Below are 18820 nucleotides of genomic sequence, written 5' to 3' on the forward strand. Positions count from 1 at the left end.
TTTTTTTTGACATACCATCAAATAATTTGTTTAATTCATCAGTTATGGATGAAATTTCTTGTTTTATAATTTTTTCTCCATTTTCAGAAGTGCTTGCAATTATAATTCCTCCAATTGTGTTCAAGTTATCTAAAAGCAATTCACCTTGAGCTCTTTTATTTAATAAGGTTTCCAACGGTGTTATTGCATTTTCAATTGCTAATTTATCACTAAGTGGTCGTTCTTTCAGAGATGGTATTTTATCTCGAGATCTATTCAAAAAATTAGATAATTCTTCATATGCTTCTTTATAAGTTTTATGATCCTTATATTGTTGCTCGCGTTGATTAAGTAATTTCTGAAATTAAAATTATAAATATTGTTTATTACATTTATTATTGTTTAATTAAATAAAGAAATATTAAAATTATCAAAATCAAATATATTACCTTGACTTTATCTGAAATTTGATCAAACTTATTGAATACTTCTTGTGTTTCTGCCACAGCATTGCTTTGATGCCCAGTTTTTAACATTTCATGTGCTTTTAATTTCAAAGAATCCATTTCTAACTTTTCACAACGGACTTTTTCATCTAAATGCTAAAATAAAATTTTAAAAATTTTAAATTTTTTATACCTAAGAACTCACTTTGTTTAACCATTAACATGGATATATTAAATTATTTGAATTCAATGATAAATTATTGTGTAAAATAAATATGATTCTGAGCAGAGGCAGTCGTCAGTCTATATTTCTATGAATTATTTGTTATTTATTTATACTTTTAGTGGTAATTTGTTTTCTATTAGTGGTCTAAATGATAGGTTTAATTATTTTTAGCCCAAACTAAATTGTTAAGGTACATTGACTAGTTTTATTATATTACTTCATATAATATTACTAAATGTTATTGACTTATAAGTCAATACTGATATACTGTAGACCTGTTATATTTAATATAAATAGCTTAAAATCAACCTTAATTTTTTAAAAATTTCATTGGATATAGTGAATAATAAAATGTATTGAGGTGAAAAGTTCTTACGAATAATATTTTTAAATTAAAACAAAATTATTAAAATAATTATTTTTTGTTTAAATAATAAGTATACGATTTTTCTGAAATAGTGAAATATAAAGTTTAAATGTTTATATTTCTTCTATATTTATATGTAGGTATTATTAAGATTTTATAGGTTTCTGTAAGAACAACTTTCGAAGAATCCTAAATTTCAAGTTCTCACTATAAAGAATGAAAATGTTATTAATTTTCAACTAAAAAATAATTTAAAAATTTCCATAATGATGCATTTTTTAAAATAAGAACTTCAGAGGCTTATGATAAGTATCAAACCTATGAATTTTCAACTGTGTTTAATTAGTACCTATAAGAATGACTTAATATGATAGGTATCTTTTATTAAAATTTTAAGATTTATGACCGAGTCTAATATTTTTTATTGAGACTATAAAGATTAAAAATATTAAAATTCTAAAATAATTCTAAATAGCAAAAAGTTAATTCAAATATTTTAAAAATGCCATTGTATATAGAAAATTATAATTTATGTTATAGATTACAGAGGAATGTTTCAATTTTCTAACATTAATATTTTTTGATTTACCTACAGAATTTATTATTTTATGTGTAAATATCCAAGGTTAGGTATCATTGGTATTTAAAATTTAAGCAGCCTTTATCACTTATAAGACATTTTATAAGTGCTAAATTTTTTTAAATTCCAGGAAAACCTAATAAATCATACATCAGATTTTCAAATTTTAGGTGCTCAAATGTATGATAATAAAAATTTTCAACTATAAAATGAATTAAAACTTAATTTATATATAAAAAATAATAAAATACTTTTAATTTTTCTAATTGATCTCTTTTTTCAGACATAGTCCCTTGAAATTCTTCCAATTCTGGTAATGCGTCCTCAAATTTTTCTATTATCTTTCCTTCTTGTTTTACATGTTCTAAAAATCCTGACCACCGTTGAATTGATTCATCAATATTTGTCTTTAATATACGATTAAACAAGTATTAGTTAATAAAGTTGGTGAATATATAATATATAGGTTATAGAAGTATTTAATATTGTATCTACCTTAGTTTCAATCATTTTTGTTGCTAAGCTACTCCAATGTTCTTGTAAAGATGTAAGTGATTCATTTATTGATTTGTGACCTTCAGGTGCGGTATTGGCCAAAACTATTTGAGCTATTTCAATGCAATTTTGGACTTTATTAAAACCATCGTCTTTATACAACAAGATGTCCTAAGCAAAATACATGTATTTTAATTATTATTTTCTAGGTAATACATGTTTTATAAATCATATCCTCCAGAGGTTCCCAAACTGTGGGTCGCGACCCAAAAGTATGTCGCGATTATACTTTTGGTGGGTCGCGCTATATTTTTAAATAATACATAAATATAATCATCTATTACTTTTCGTTGATGTTCAAAGTATTTTTTGTTATATGATAAAAAAAAAAAGTCATTCATTGATATTGTGGGTCGCCATATTTTAAAAAAATTTTAAAATGGGTCGTACAATAAAAAGTTAACTTCTGATGTCCACATTAAAAAAAAAAAAAAAAAAACTTTGAGAATTGACATTTGATGAATTGTATACAATTCATATTTAGTGAATTTCATAAAATAATTTAAAAACTAAACTATACACATTGTTTTTGCAATGTAGCTATTAAACATATACATTAAGGATACATGTTTAAATGTTACAAATCCATAATTCACTTAATTATATTTAATTGGATCAAAAAGCTAATATTATATACAAATAAATATTATGAATTATATAATTTTACTTGAATAACAATAAGTTTTTCTTCTAAATCAGCTTTACTGGTAGATTTGAAATCTGTACAGCTTGTTAATTTATCATCTGCAGAATCTAACCAAATAATGGCTTCACTTAAACTGCTTTCAAATTCCAAATGATTGTTTAAAAATTGTTGCCATTTTCCAACCAATTCCTTTTTTTAAATTAAAATAATTAAATATACAAATAATAATACTTCTATAAATGCAGAAAAAAGTCACAATAATAATTATTATAATATTCCTATTAGTTATTGTCAGTCATATCAAAACTTGTTACAATAATACACATTTGTGAAACTTCAAAATAAAATTATTATTATATATTTTAATAATTAATGAATAAATTTACTTTTATTTTCATTGAAAGCTGATGAAACTTTTGAACAATTTCTGTGATCTGGGAATTTTTGGTTGACATTGACATAGTGTATAGGTTTTGTGATTTTTCTGTGATTGAATCAATCTCAAACTCTTTAGCACGAATCACTCCTTGTAAATCCTAAAATTATAAATTTAAAATTTATAAATATTTTTAGTAGTAAATTCAAAATCAAAGTAAATATTTTTTATGAAAATTATCACCTTAAGTTCTTCAAGCTGAGTTTTCTTTTCTTGTAATGAATTTTTTAAATCAATAGCATGGATTTTATAATCAGTTTCACGTAACCATGTTAAGCATGATTCCTTGAGTACATCAAATTCATTCCAACTATTAAGTTTATTTTCTAAAGCTTCTATTGATGTTCTAAAAAATAAAATAAATATTTTATATATTTTACAATACATATTTGTTTAATATTTTAAAAAGTAAATGTAGATCAGTTAATATATTTTAATAATTGTGCAAAAATGTTTTAAATTTTTAAAATAAGGTTTTATAGATAATATAATTTTTTTATACTTAGAATATAATATAGTTGCATGAATTTATTGTGTGAATTACGTAAAAAGTATTTAAAATACTCAAATTAATAATGATAACTTAAAATAGAATTCAATTATGTTTTTAAGTTTTACGTTCAATAACATCATTTCATTTCAATTTATCTGAAATTTCTTAATATAAATATAATATTTTATTTAACACGTGCAAAGTTATTAACTATTTTTATTATTTGTGATAGGTAGATATATTTATCATAAAAAAAACATCCTGTGACCTAAAATTAGTGTCACCAAATATAAACGAGGGGAGGGGAGTAAAAAAGCAACTGATCAAAGCGGCCATCATGGGATTTTTTAAACTATAGATTATTGTACAATTCATAATGTCACAAAAACAGTATTTTAAAATAAAATAGTATGCCCATATACTATATAGTAAATATAGTAATATAGCTTTTATATTTTTATTATTTTTTATACTATATAGTAATGATAAGAAACTTTGATCTTGCCCCAGGTGGATGTTTATCCTAAAAACCTGCTTAAGTGTTATAAGAACTATATTTTTGTTTTTTTTTCTGCTACACTATTTTAGCATAGCATACAAATATGTGAAGGCTTAATTTTTTTTATTTAAATAAAAATGATCATAATATACAATATATTATATTTTTTAATCTGTACTTGACTTGTTTAAATTTTTAAATAATCCAAAGATAATTGCTCATGCATATTTTTCCAAACCATAAGTGATGAGTCCATAGCTATAAATGAATTTATTTTAATAAAACTATATTATTATTAATGATAAATATAAAATAAATAATAAATCAATTGATTAAATATACAATGATAAAACAAACCTTCTCATTCAAATTTAAATAAAATTATAATTATCCATTATGTTGTACTCAATAAATAATTATTATAAATATAATTTCTGAAATATCAAATTTTAAATTATAGATACCTAATCCTAATGTGAATACATTATTAGTTTTTTATAATATACTGACACATTTTAAAAGAAATTATTTGAAATAGCCATTTGGAACAAATAATATAAGTTATCAAAAACTTTTTTATATATATGTATATTAGATATGTGTATATACTCACTTTACTGTCGTCATTAGTCCTTCCCAATCTTGTTGTGATGAATCAATTTGTGCCCTAATATTTACTTGGCCATTTTCAATGGTACCAGGAATAACTTTTTCTGCTAGTTTTTGTATATTATAAATTCTGTTTTCTTCTTCATTAAGGCTTAATAACAAATTCTAAAAAGTATAATTAGATAATTAATGCAATTAATGTAGGTTGGTATAATATATTTAGTAAGTATGAGAAAAAATTACTATAATTACCTTTATTCTGTCCAGATTGCTCAACAAAGAGATCTTTTCCAAATTTGTATCGCCCCAAAGCATCAAAGTATTATGTGTTGCATCAAGCCATTCTTGCATTTCCATTACAGATTTTGTATACTGTTCATGGTCTTTTACAATTGCTTCATATTTGTCTACGAAATCTTGAATTTGTTTTAAAATGTCATTGTGTTGTTTACTCATTGATGATAAGAGTATATCATTATTTTCTCGCATTTGCATTTTGCTTGTAAGGTCCTGTAACTTTACAATATCTTGTTTTCTCTTTAATGCGGCTTGGAGCATCTCTCTGTAAATTTGTAATTGCATTTTCTTTTCATCTAATGTAGATTTAAGCACTAAATCCTTATTTAATATCTGTTTTGTGTTGTTAAACCATTGGTTTAATTCATTGTATATTTCTTCAAATCCACTCCATCTAGTTAGTTGATCTTTGACTTCTCTGTTAATATTCAAAAGATCATCATACAAAGTGTCAAATACTGTTTGAAGTTCATCCAATTGACATTTTATGTTTTCTCTTCCAGATGTAGATGTACTCAAATATAATTTTTCTCCTAATTCCATACAGCTATTTAACAAACATGTTACATTTGGCTTTGTGTCTAATAATTCATTTAGTTTTGCATTTTTCTGAATTAAATATTGATGATTAGCTTGTGATGATAATGGAGGTTTGTTTAGTTTTTAAATTGACTTTGAACATTTGAAAGTTGAATTGAACATTCATTATATTTATCCACATATTCTTGGTGGGTTTTAATAGATTCATTACATTTATTTAAAATGTCCTTTGGTAATAATTAATATAAAATATAATACAAATTAGTTTCATTTATAGAATTATTAATTTTAAGTTTTACCTTAATTGTAGTTTCCATTGATTGATAACGAGATGATATTTGTTTGACTTTGGTTGATAATCGTGCTTCTCCTGCAGATTTATACTCATTTGATTGATCAATAAGTTTGTCTATATCTAAAACTTTATTTTTCATATCGTCCACCAACGACTAAAATTGTAATAAGTGATTATTAATTTAAATTAAACAATAGGGTTTTAATCATTTTCTTATTCAATGAAAATTAATGAAGTTAAATTGTATAATGTATTCATTTTTTAAGTATTATACATTATATTTTTATATTCTTATAATCTTATGTATCTGTTTTACTATATAATCATCTTATAATAACATGGTGCATGCAATATTTGTTTTTTTACATCTATGTCTTACTTGTTGAAGATGATCACCAAATGCAATTAAATCTTTCACTGAATTAGATTTTCCTTTAATTTCTTTTTCTAAATCCTAGATAAAGTTTCAAAAATAGAATATTATTACTTTCTGAATTTTCATTTGTTTAGCTAGACATATTTTAAGTTATTACTTTCAAATAGATACTAAATAAAAGTTTTTAATATTTTAATAATTGTATAAAAATTAACTAAATTTACTAATGTATTTTACTATCAAAATGTTATTCATTTATTTTTCTTGGTATAATATTGAATCAATGTAAAATGCTTTTAAAATATTTTATTAGTAATTATGACTAAACCTGATCTTAGGCTCAAACTTTACATATATGATGTATGCATAGATAACTATATTCTTTTAACGTTACAAAAGTTTATTTTGTAGGATAAAGTTATCTTATCCTTGAAATAATGTTAAACACATATTCTTAGAGATTTAAAAATGTAAAGTAGTAAAAATTTTATCACACTATGTTTTAGAACTGACTAAATATTTCACATCAACTGATGTAATGGAGATATACTTCGTGTTAGCTACATCAAGTACCTAGTATGAGTTTGATGTACAATTATTTTATGGAATTAAGTTCTAGATGTATATCTCTAACTAATTATTTATTTATTTATCATTTTTCTGAATACATGTATAGTGTATACATTTCTCTTTAAATAAATATTTTAAGTAACCTTATGCTTTTTCTAATTTATTTTCTGATTTTTCAACAATGCATAAAACTTGGTAATAACTAATAACTACATATTATTATAGGTTTTCAGTTGTTTTATCATATAAACCAAAAAAACAAAAATTTATTACAATCAGTATAAGTTAAATTATTTTTTAAATTAACATTTTCCATCAAATTCTTAGCCATTAAGATATTATAAAATATAATATTAATGTTAATGTTATTATTTTAGGTTTTCATTACCTACATATCAATGGCATATATTTTAGTAGTGGTTTATTTATATGTGAATACTATTTAGATAGATAACACAACTAATTTTTATTATGCTCCCAAGTCCCAAATCAATGAAAAAAATCATAATAAATCAAAAATTATTAAAATATCTAAGAATATGTAAAAATATGTAAAAAAAATATCTCATTCCAATAAAAATAAGTATTTAAAATAAAATCCATTCCCTAGTTATATTATCATGAATCACATTAAATAATAATATCTATTTGATAATATTTGATTATTTAAATATAGAACATTATACTCTTATAAATAATATTTAAATATAAAATGATTACCTGAAACTTATTATATTGCTGAGTTTTTTCTTCAAGCGTGCCCTTTTCTGAATAATTTTGTAATTTTTTTTCGGTATCATTATGCCAAGAAATTAATTGATGCATTAAGTTTTCAAACTCTGCCCATTGATTTATTCTACTTTGTAAACCTTCTAACAAATCATTTAACAATGACTGGAACTTTTCTTGCTCAAATCTGTAATACATTCGATCATAATAAATATTAGGATAATGTTTTAATGAATATTTGTAATATTTAACTGTAAATTTGTATGATCTCTCAACATTGTGTCAATTGCTTTTTGTGGAACTGTATCCTTTGAGCCTTCTACAAAACGTTCCATCGCCAATAAAGTTGTTTTATTGTTATTAAAAGTAGTTTGTATAATATTAACTTTATTTAATCGAGACTCTAAAATTTGTTTATTCCCCGAATAATCTAAAATTTTTAAATATTATTAAAACAATGAATAAATAATGGCAATTTAAATAATATAATATAATACCTGTATGTATTGAGAGCTGATCCCAAAGTTGTTTTTGAGTATCATGGTATGATTTATGTAAATCCTGATACTGTTGATAAGTCTCTAAGTAATTTTCGAGTTGTGAAATAGAATTATTCATTTTGTCACGTAATAGATCATATCTATCCTTCAATGACATATCTGAATCAGATTCATCTTTAGGCTTCTTTATAGTTTTCCCTTTCTCTATGATTGTTTCTATCATACGACTATGTGAATTTATTTCTTGCATTGTTGCCTATACCATTATTAAAAGTTATTAAATAAAATTTTTTTTAGTTGAATTAGAAATATATTTTTTTAGTTTGAGTTATCAATTAATACCTTTTGTTTTAAAAGTTTTGATCTTATTTCTTGTGGAGAAGACCAAATGGGTGATTGATTAGAAGCAATTACTTTTTCTATACCTTCTAACCAATTAATAGTTTGTAATAGAGTTTCTTGATAACTATTCCATTGTTGTGATTGGACTCCAAGAGTTTTTTGAGCTGTTTTTACTTTTTCATCTAATGTGTCCCATCTATAATATACAAATTAAGTCTTAAATATATTTTTATACCAACATATTGATTTATTGATTTATACCTATCGCGAATATCTTTAAGTTGTTTACGAATAATTTCACGCCCAGCAGCAGATGTATCAGGATATAAACTTTCACCAAGAGATGTTAATAATGATATTTTTAATGATGTTTGATCAGAACTACCATAAATACTTTGTAATTGTGATAGTTTTTTGTTTAAATCCAAATCATCGTCATCTAAAATTTGGGCAGGTTTACTTTCCAATGTTTCTAACCATGACTCAAATTCAGTTAATTTTTTGTTGAAATTTTTGTGTGCATCAGAGATATTTTGCCATTTAGCAACCATTTCTTTACTTAAAACTAGAATTAATTGGTACCTGTAATAAATATATATACAAAATGATCACAAAAAATATTTTATAAACTTTTCAAAAAAAATTATACAGTTATTTAAAATAAATATTAGGAGGCATGTTAATAAATAAAATAGATTTTTTGTGTTTATATTGGTCATACCGATTTCCAACTTGAAGTATTAGTGGTTTAAGACGTTCTACTCCACTTGTATGCAATAAGTTATTTGAATTATCAATGAACTTTTCTATTTTAGGTTCGTAATTTAATATTTCATTTCGTTTATCTGTAAAAAGTTTTAGTTTATTTTCTTTATTTTCAAATGTTGATTGCAATTGTTGATCTTTAATAAGTGATTCTGTTGATCTAAACCAGATGGTAATCTCGTCAAATTCATTTTCAAAATCAGTCCATTGTATCAGTATTTCTTCCATTTTTTCAATAATGGTATCTAAAATATGTTTTATTAATTATAAATTCAATTATTAGATTTATTCTGTAAAAAAATTACCAAGTTGAATTATTATTTGTGATTTATCACTATCTATTTTTGAAATTTCTTTTGACATAACATTAATTCCTTTCTTTGTGGTTGTTTTGCAAACCAATTGAAATACTTGTTCAAGATGATTTCTTAATTCATTTTCAGTTGTATTTGCTGTTTTCATTTCCTATAATTAGTAGTATGACATTTATTAAAGGAAATATTTAAAACATTAAATGTATTATAATTATTTACTTTAAGTATATTAATTCTTTTAACAATATTTTCTTTTTCTGCAGCAATACTATCATTTTCTCGAATTTTATCACGTTGTTCTTTTAACATCAATTTAAGTTTCTGACAAATATGATTGAATTCAGAATGATTTTGAACAGAAAGCTCTAATGAATCCATTAACTCCTAAATATATAAGTTCAATTTTAATTAACATATTAATGGTAAGATTTTAACTGATTTTTTTAATTACCTTAGATTTTGTAACAATTTTTTCATAAAGATTTTTAATTGATTCTAAATATGTGTTTAAAGTGCTATCTTTAGTTTGATTTACAAGTTCTTGAGCCTTGTCACACACTGATTGTACCAAATTTTGATGAGATAATATTTCTTGATTAATAACAACATGATTCTAATAAAAACAAATAATAATTTGTTAAAAAATAAAAATAAAAAATAGTTAATATTTTTTAATATGTGAAATTGAATTCAAAGATAAAAATATAAGATAATAAACCTGGAGTTGTGCTTTTTTCTCTTGTAAAGTAGCTTTTGTTTCAGTATGTTGTTGCATTGCTTGCTCAATATTTTTCAGCCATTTGGTCAGTTGTTCTTGTGACAATGAAAATTCAGCGAATTGTAATAAGCAATTATCAAGTTTGCTTAAGCTACATTGTAAAGTGTCTGACACTAATTCCCATGAATTTCTCAAATCCCTAAAATTAAAATTATTAATAATTTTGAATATTATACTTGTTTAAAATATTTTTATACTTCATATTTTGACGAATCATTTCTCTTCCATCTGGAGAGGTTTGAACATATAATTTTTCTGCCATATTAACAAGAGACTCATATTGTACACTTTGTTGACATTTTGAATCTAACAACGCTAACAGTTTCTTTTGCCTTGCCTTAATAATAATAATAAAATAAGTAAAATTTAATAGTTAAACATAATTATAATTTACTTGTAAAAGTCCTAAATCGCCAACAACTTCGCTGTATTGGTTAAGCTCTTCTGATAAACAATTTACTAATCCAATAAATTCTTCATAACTCAAATTAAACTGCTGGTGTTCTCTTACAAAATTGTCATACCTTAATATTGATTCCTAAAACAAATAATTGTTTTATTATTTTATTCACATTACATTTTAATACATTAGTACCTTTGTTTTGGTTTTAACATTCTGATAAGTTTTTATTAAATTAGTAATTGCACTATTTACATTGGGTGAAACCTCAATAGTATTAGATTGTATTTCTAATATCTCTTTGTGCTTTTTTGTAATATCTTCATCAAATTGTTTCAATTTTTCCAAATATTGTTGTTTACTTGCTAATGAATTTTTTAGACTTCTATCTTTAATTTGTGTTTCAATAGATTTTAAATATTTATCCAGATTTTCAATTTTAGTTAAAATTTCATCATTTTGATTTTGTTTTTGGCTTAACATTTTTGAAGTATTTTCACAATTCAACATTAAACTTTCCCAGTTAATTTTAATCTCATCGAGTTCATTCTGTATTGCGTTTTTACCATCTACATCAGTTTCTTTTAATACAGTATTTCCAATTTCATTACATTTCTTTAGTATTAACTCTCCTTCAGATTTATGATCAATTATATTTATAAATACATCAACATCAATTTCTGAAAGATTATTGACTGCAACTGAATACTCATCTTGTAATACCTTGAGATAATTTTTAAATATTTCTACATTTTCTAAGTACAATTCATGATTTTTCAAGTGTGATTCATTTAATTTTAAACATTTATTCACTCCTAATGCAAGATTATCATATTGTTTCAAAAAATCTTTTAGTTTTAGATCAGTATCTGGTTCATTTAGTTGAGTTACCTTTTCTTTCAACTGATTAATATTATCTTTATAATCAATTAAATCTTGTTTTAATGTTTTTAAATTATTGCAATTAGTTTTTTTCTCTATAATATTATTTTTCTTTATTCTTTTATAATCAATCAATTTTTCTTCTGTTTCGTGAAGCCAATTTTTAATTTGACTACAACTTTCATCAAATGATGATTTTTGCACTAATACATTTTCAATTGATTTTGTTATATTTCCACATTCATCATTTAAGTTTTCACAAGCTAATCTTAATTGCTTAACTTTGAATCTTATTTCATCCCGATTCTCCATAGTAATGTCAGGATACATACATTCACCTTTTGACACTGTGTCATTAACTAATTGTTGACTTTCTTCAAGTTGTTTGTTAAGATTTTTCATAATTCCTAAATCTGATTGAGCATTTTGAACAGATTTTTTTCCCACAGGTTGAGTGGTTTCAATAGATTTAAATTTATTACTTAATTCTTTTATTAAATTATCAGCTTTTTCATAAGAAATATTAAATTCTTTTTTCATTTCTTTTAAATGTTCTATTCTTTCCAAACATTTATTGATGCTATTTTGATAAGACTCCAATTTCCGTTTAACTTTAATAACTTGATTATCTAATGTTGATTTACTATCAATGCACTTGATATTTTGGACACAAGATTCAAGTTCATTCAAGAATTGTTTGGCTGTATCAATTTTGAACTGGAATTTATTTACGTTTTCTTCCATAATATTAATTGAATTCATATCAATAGGAATTTCTACAGAAAGTTTTATATCATTTTCTAAAACATTTACTAATGGTAGGATATTATCCAGATGATTTTGATACTCAACCCAGAAACTTATAATTTTTTCTAGAGTCACCTTAAGCTCATCTATTTGTTTTTCAGTGTTCTCAATGTTAATACTTAATAACTCATCATTGTTGCTCAATTCTTCTAAGTTTAAATCCAACGATGAATACTGATTGAGATATTCTAAAACTTGATCTATTTTACATTTTTGTTCCTTAATCACAGTTAAGTTTTCTTTGATACCTTCAACAGAACCAAGTTTAATTTCTATTTGTTCTTTCTCAATTTCTTCTTCAGGCTTACACCATGTTAGCTTTTCATCAATACTTTTTATCGAATGTAAAAGGTTATTCAAATCATCTTCTAAATGTTTTTTTAAATATGTCATTAATGTTGTTTCAACTTTATCAACCTGTTGAACAACACTTTCATATCGTTTCTTAAGACTTTTTAATTCCTTAATAGCTGTAGATTCTGCAATTATAGGAAAAGTTTCTGTCATTTCTGATACTGAATGGTTAACAGTGTCTATGTTTAAATTCATTTTAATCAGTTCAGTTTTGCATTTTTGACAAGATTTTAAATTAATCAATAATGTATCTAATTCATTATTTAAGTTGTCACACTTACTAACATTTTCTCGTATTTGATTAATTTCAGAAGTACGTTTTTTTATTTCAGTTCTTATTGCTTCTTCTCGTTGAGTAAAAGCAGAAATTAAACGAACTAAATTACAAGCAATACTTTCAACAGCATTAAATTGGTCATTAATCAATATACTTAATGAATCTAATGTTATAATAGGTTTATTTTTATTAAGTTTTTGTAATTTATTTATTTTTTCAACAAGATTGTCTTTTAAATCTAAATTAAGTTCTTTTTCTTCTGAATATTTAACAAGCTTGTTTTTAATTTTTTCAATATTGTCAAAATTGTTTGTGCAGTCTAAAAGCTCAATATTTACATCAGATAACCATTGTAAAATAGTATCTTTGGTTTGGTTTACTTGTTTCCAAATAACTTGTTGAGAATGCGCTATTTCAGCATTTTCTTTAAGATCCGCATGATATTTTTCTAAATGTTCAATGTCTTTTTTATAAATTTGATTAAATTGTTCAACATTTAATTGTGGATAATTTTCAGCCAATGTTACCATTTTATGCATAGATTCTTCTACCACAGGCAATACATCCAATAGAGCAGAAGTTTGTTTTAATGCTTTGTTATATTTTTCTTCTATTACCTGAGCCTCAGTTAAATCATTTGGAGTTTCTATCAGTTCTAAAATAGTTTTGCATTCTTCTTTAGTTGTCTTTATTTTATTTTTAATATCATTCATATTTAACCAATTATTGTTCAATTCTGTTAAATTTTCAATTGACTGTTCAGTTATAGTTTTTAAATTAATCAACTGTGCATTTATATCCAATAAAATATTTTGTACAAATATTGAGCTACTTTTGTCAAGCTGTGTTAGTATTTCACCTTCTTTTTCCAAAGTCTTAAGTTGTTCAAATAGTTCACTAGTGTCTTTCAGTTTGTGTAGTTTTGGAATTATAAGAGCGATATCTGTCCACGATTTTAATGCCAACACATGGTCATTAACTTTACTCCCCACTACTTTAATTTGTTCTACTAAATAGTCATTTATTTCACTGACCACTTTTTGGCAATCTTTTACTTTTTGTTCATTTTCTTCTTTTGCTTTGAGTTTTTCCCTGAAATAATTAGTTAAATATATATTAAAATATTAAATTTATTTAGTTAGTTAAATATAGTAATTTGTAAAATTAATTGTTCTACTGAAACAATATAATATTTCACTTACTGAATTTGTGCCAGTTTAAATTTTAATTGATTAAATTGATCTGTAACTGATAATCCTGGGATAGTAGTTTTACTTTGCTGCAATAAATGTTCAATTGAATCTATATTATTTGTCCACAGTTCTACTTCCTCAGAACAAGCACTTATATCATTTATTAAATTTATATTATCTTGATTTGTATCAAACTGGAATTCAGCATGCTTCAATTTTTCTAATAATGTTTCATTCCAGATGAAAAATTCATTTGCTTTTTCCAACACAATTTTTTTCTTTTGCATTAAATCTTGAAGTTCCTATAAAAATAAAATGAAAAGTATAAATACAAATTTAAAAGAATATGATTAGGATTAATTATATAATACTTACTTTATATTGCATAATTGATTGTTGTATAGAAGCATTATCATTAAAATGTTTGAAATCATCTTCAATTTCAATAAATAATGACTGTTTTTCCATATGTTCTTCAGAAAAAGTATGAAGCTTTTTCAATATTTCTTCAATTGAAGTGCTTGGAACAATATTGCATTTATTTACTTTTGAATCCAATTCATTTAACCATTCACAAAACATATTGACTTTGATTTTGTGTTCTTTTCTAAAATTTATTAAACATTATCATTTCTCAATACTATTGAATATAGATTTCCCTACATCAATTAAAAAAGTTAAAAATATATTTATAAAAAAATCTAATAATTCTTTCTCATTAAGTTGGGTAATAAATTTGCCATCTAATTTATGTAAAAATAAATGCACAATGAGAAGAAATAATTATAAAAATCTTTAAGCAAATTCTAAATGCAACCAGTGTTTATCTTGTTTTAATAAACATATTTAATTAAGTTATAATCTGGTGAAAAAATGGTAATATAAATAACTAAAATTATTAAAAAATATAAATAAAACTACATATTGTCTTTACATTATACATGATATTATAACATATTTTTTAGTAAAAAATCAATATACAGTCGAGTCTTGATAACTCAAAAACCTCAATAACTCAAATTTTTTTTCGTCCCTATGAAACTCCTATACACCTTTTGCAATATTTTTAATTCGAAAAATACATAAATTGAATTAATTTTTACATCCTTAGAAATTCGAGTTATCACGATTCGACTGTATATGTAAAAATATAATCTTTATACAATATTATTAATAACGTTATTAAATATTTAAATGTAATAAATTCAGTTTAGGTACTTTTCTGAAATAATATTGGAAATTGTTAGCATTTGTCCATGCATTAGTTTTAAATATTCATTATTTTTGGTCTTTAAAATAGATAACTTCTCCTTAATATCACTGGTCGTTTCAAGTGAAAAATGTTGGTTTAATCCATTTAGATTTTGTGAAAGACTAGAAATTTCACTAAGACATTCGTTAAGTTCTTGAGTTAATGCCTAAAATTAATACATAGAATGTATACTAATTTATAGTTGAAAATAAAGGAAATAATTAATAGTTCTAAGATACCTTATGTTCCATTAATTTTTTTTCGAGTAAATCTTCTGAAATTGATTGATTTATAATTAATTCCTTCAATTCAGATAACAATGGTTGATTTAGTTTTTCTTCTATTTTTTGAGCTTTTTCATTTAATTCTTTCCAATTAAGTAACAATCTCTGTAGACGAGTAGTTTGTTGAACTGCCGATGATTGTATAGATATACAGCGAGACTGAATTGCATCTACTTCATTTAAAATAACTGCAGTTTTATTCTCAGAAGTAATCGTTTTAAGATTTTCAATTTTTTCTTGGCACTCCAAAGTGATCAACTAAAAATCGTCCAAATTATATAAAAGTGCAACATTTATTTTTAACATTTAATTTTAGCATAACATACTTGTGCAGTTTTTAACCAATCATTTGCCATTTGCAATGTGATTGGTTTAACATGATCAGTATTTATTTTTTTTTCCACATTTTCTAACCAAGGCCTAATTTCTTCTAACTTTGCTTTATGAACTTGCCACTCATTTAGATCAATATTGATTTCTTCATTCTTACGATTAGTATTACACTCCAAATTTAAAATGGACATTCTTACTTCATCCAAATCCTGTCTGAGCTTTTGTGTTTCATTTGTATCACTTTCTAAAAATAATAAATTGAATAAATGCATAATTAAGTTTTTATGTTTAGTTAGTAATGTAATTTTTAATATTTATAATAATCCTTAATTCTTAATAATTTTTAGAAATGCATCTGCTATGAATATAAAATCAAAATCAAAAGTTAATAAAATATTTTTGCAGTAAGTTTTAAGCAATATGTAAGAAATTTACCTTTTTCAAAACTATGTAAATCTTCTGTTAAGCGTTCTAAGCTATTTCGCTGTTTTTGTAGTTCATCTTGCACTTCTTCAATTCCTCGAGCCTTAATCTCAGGGTTTGTTTGATCTTGTTGTATTCTTTCTATAACAGCAGGAGCAGATTCAACAGACCATACATGAATTTTATTTAATCCTGAATCTAGTTCACACAGTTTCATTGAGAGCTTTTCTAATCTCTGTGTTTCTTTATCCACTGTTTGAATTGTTTCTACCAATTTATTTTCTATAATATTAATCTGTAAAACCAAAAATATAAACATATTTAAATTTATTTACAAAAGAAATCTATATCAAAATTATATACTTCTTAATAAATTAAAATAATATATTATGCTTATAATAATAAGTTTATATAATATTACTTCATTTTCAATTGCAAATTCTTTTTCAGGAATATGTAAATTTTGTGATATATCTCTTAATTTGTTCAACATATTTTCAGCTGCTTCTCTTAAAGCAAGACTTAATTCTTGTTTACTTCTTAATTGCATTGATATTTCTTTTGAGTTATGTTTATTATCATCAGATACTGTTTTTAATTCATTTTCAGCTTTTTTAATTATTTCCATTACTTCATTTTTTGTTTTTGTATAATCTATTAATAACCTTTGAGCATTTTTTAACTTATTGAATTTATCAATAGAATCATTATAAACAGAACTCCAATCTGTTTCCAATTTGGAAACAAGTTGAGGAATAAAGTTTGGCACAGAAGAGGAATTTTTTACTAATTGCTTTCCTCGCTGCAATGTTGACATGACAATTATTCGTTGTTTCTCGAGTCTTTCAATTATTTGTTCCTGATTTTTAATGAGCTCACTTAAATCATCCCACGATTCCCCTAATAATTGTTCATCTTTGGCTTTTTCTAATATTTTTCCAATCTAACAAAACAAGTAATTTATACAAATAAATTAAATTTGAAATGAAAAAGAAATGTATATTAGTATAAATCAACTAACTTCTGTAACTTCTTTTTTGTATACAAAGCACTTAGTATACATCTCAGTTTTAGTTATTGTCATGTCAATGGTTGGTATTAAATGTTTATATCGGCCAATTAATTCTTCAAGATTTTTTTGTTCAACTTGTTGTTGTTTTTCAGATACATAAGGTAATAGACTATCTAGTACTTGAACCATCCATTTCATATCATCACGTTTACTATCTACATCACGACAAATTTCCTAAGAACAAAATGTATTACATAAATAACTTAATATAACTTATAAGCAATAAAATATTAATTAAATTAAATATTTACTTGGAATATAGATTTTTCAAATTCAAATTCTTCATCATTTAAAAGTCCTTTTAATAATTTTTCAACGCTTACATCAACTGCATCCATCCATTTTTCTAGATTATTAAATTTAGATTTATAATCTTCAAATTGATTAGGTATTTGTTTACATTTTTGTCTCATTTCGGCAGTTCTTTTTTCTATACTTTCAAATCGATTAATTGATTTGTTTAAACTTGAATCAATAGAAGGATTTGATATTTTTTTACTTTCGACAGACATATTATTTAAACATGATTTAAGTTCTTTAATTATCATGCCGTTATCAAAGTATTCCTAAATATCATTAAATTAGGATTAATACATCAGTAAATTTATAAGTAAATAACACTTACAATGTTCCTTCTTAGTATTAAATTAACATTTTCATTTCTATTAAACATTTGTTGTTCAATGTTAAGTTCTTTTTCTGCTTCATTTATACATTGATTGAATGTAATTTCGTTCAGTTTAAATTCAACTCTTTTTATGTATGCAGGGACCATACTTAAACATTCCTACAAACAGTATAAATCAATATTTGATAATCGGTTATGTAATGCAGTAGGTATTACTTGATATTTTAACTTTATTGCTTTAGATCTATTTTTTATTGTTTCCTGTTCACTAGGTAAAATACACCTAAGTAGTTCACCTTCAACATTTTCTAACTCGGAAATCCATTTATTATTATTTGAATACTCAAAATATCCCTAAAAAAAAAAAAAAAAATTCATAAAATATTATCTAATAGTAGATTAAATTTCTGTTTTAAGTAAACTTACTTTTTGAGATTCTAAATTTTGTCTTGAACTTGTCTGTTCCTCTAAAAATATTTGTTTACTTGTCTCAATCCAATCTTGTATAACTTTTTCTATTTCAATAAAATTATGCCAACATCTCAAAGTCTGTTGTAATTTCTGTATAAATAA

At 23.7% G+C, this 18820-nt stretch overlaps 2 protein-coding genes across 2 annotated transcripts in view; both read right to left on the reverse strand.

Annotated features, from left to right (window-relative positions):
- LOC114124808 (muscle-specific protein 300 kDa) overlaps positions 1 to 5788 on the reverse strand; it is a 73400-nt gene extending 67612 nt beyond the window's left edge. Inside the window, 9 exon segments of the mRNA XM_050202560.1 lie at positions 16 to 337; positions 429 to 581; positions 1850 to 2005; positions 2094 to 2264; positions 2821 to 2988; positions 3186 to 3335; positions 3419 to 3581; positions 4841 to 5001; positions 5089 to 5788. Of these exon segments, the coding sequence (XP_050058517.1) occupies positions 16 to 337; positions 429 to 581; positions 1850 to 2005; positions 2094 to 2264; positions 2821 to 2988; positions 3186 to 3335; positions 3419 to 3581; positions 4841 to 5001; positions 5089 to 5676 (2032 nt within the window). The 5' untranslated portion in view covers positions 5677 to 5788.
- A 2110-nt stretch (positions 5789 to 7898) lies between these two features.
- The window catches only part of LOC126550644 (muscle-specific protein 300 kDa-like), a 32038-nt gene continuing 21116 nt past the window's right edge, over positions 7899 to 18820 (reverse strand). Inside the window, 25 exon segments of the mRNA XM_050202567.1 lie at positions 7899 to 7993; positions 7996 to 8073; positions 8141 to 8399; positions 8486 to 8681; positions 8747 to 9067; positions 9207 to 9495; positions 9556 to 9715; positions 9784 to 9948; positions 10016 to 10177; positions 10283 to 10481; positions 10540 to 10679; positions 10737 to 10880; positions 10938 to 14154; positions 14265 to 14557; positions 14631 to 14862; positions 15474 to 15673; positions 15747 to 16049; positions 16118 to 16368; positions 16560 to 16842; positions 16969 to 17490; positions 17569 to 17793; positions 17871 to 18185; positions 18245 to 18406; positions 18464 to 18601; positions 18674 to 18808. Coding sequence (XP_050058524.1) covers positions 7926 to 7993; positions 7996 to 8073; positions 8141 to 8399; positions 8486 to 8681; positions 8747 to 9067; positions 9207 to 9495; positions 9556 to 9715; positions 9784 to 9948; positions 10016 to 10177; positions 10283 to 10481; positions 10540 to 10679; positions 10737 to 10880; positions 10938 to 14154; positions 14265 to 14557; positions 14631 to 14862; positions 15474 to 15673; positions 15747 to 16049; positions 16118 to 16368; positions 16560 to 16842; positions 16969 to 17490; positions 17569 to 17793; positions 17871 to 18185; positions 18245 to 18406; positions 18464 to 18601; positions 18674 to 18808 — 8457 coding nt within the window. The 3' untranslated portion in view covers positions 7899 to 7925.

The sequence above is a fragment of the Aphis gossypii genome, chromosome 1 (assembly GCF_020184175.1).
Source record: "Aphis gossypii isolate Hap1 chromosome 1, ASM2018417v2, whole genome shotgun sequence".
Taxonomy (NCBI): Eukaryota; Metazoa; Arthropoda; class Insecta; order Hemiptera; family Aphididae; genus Aphis; species Aphis gossypii.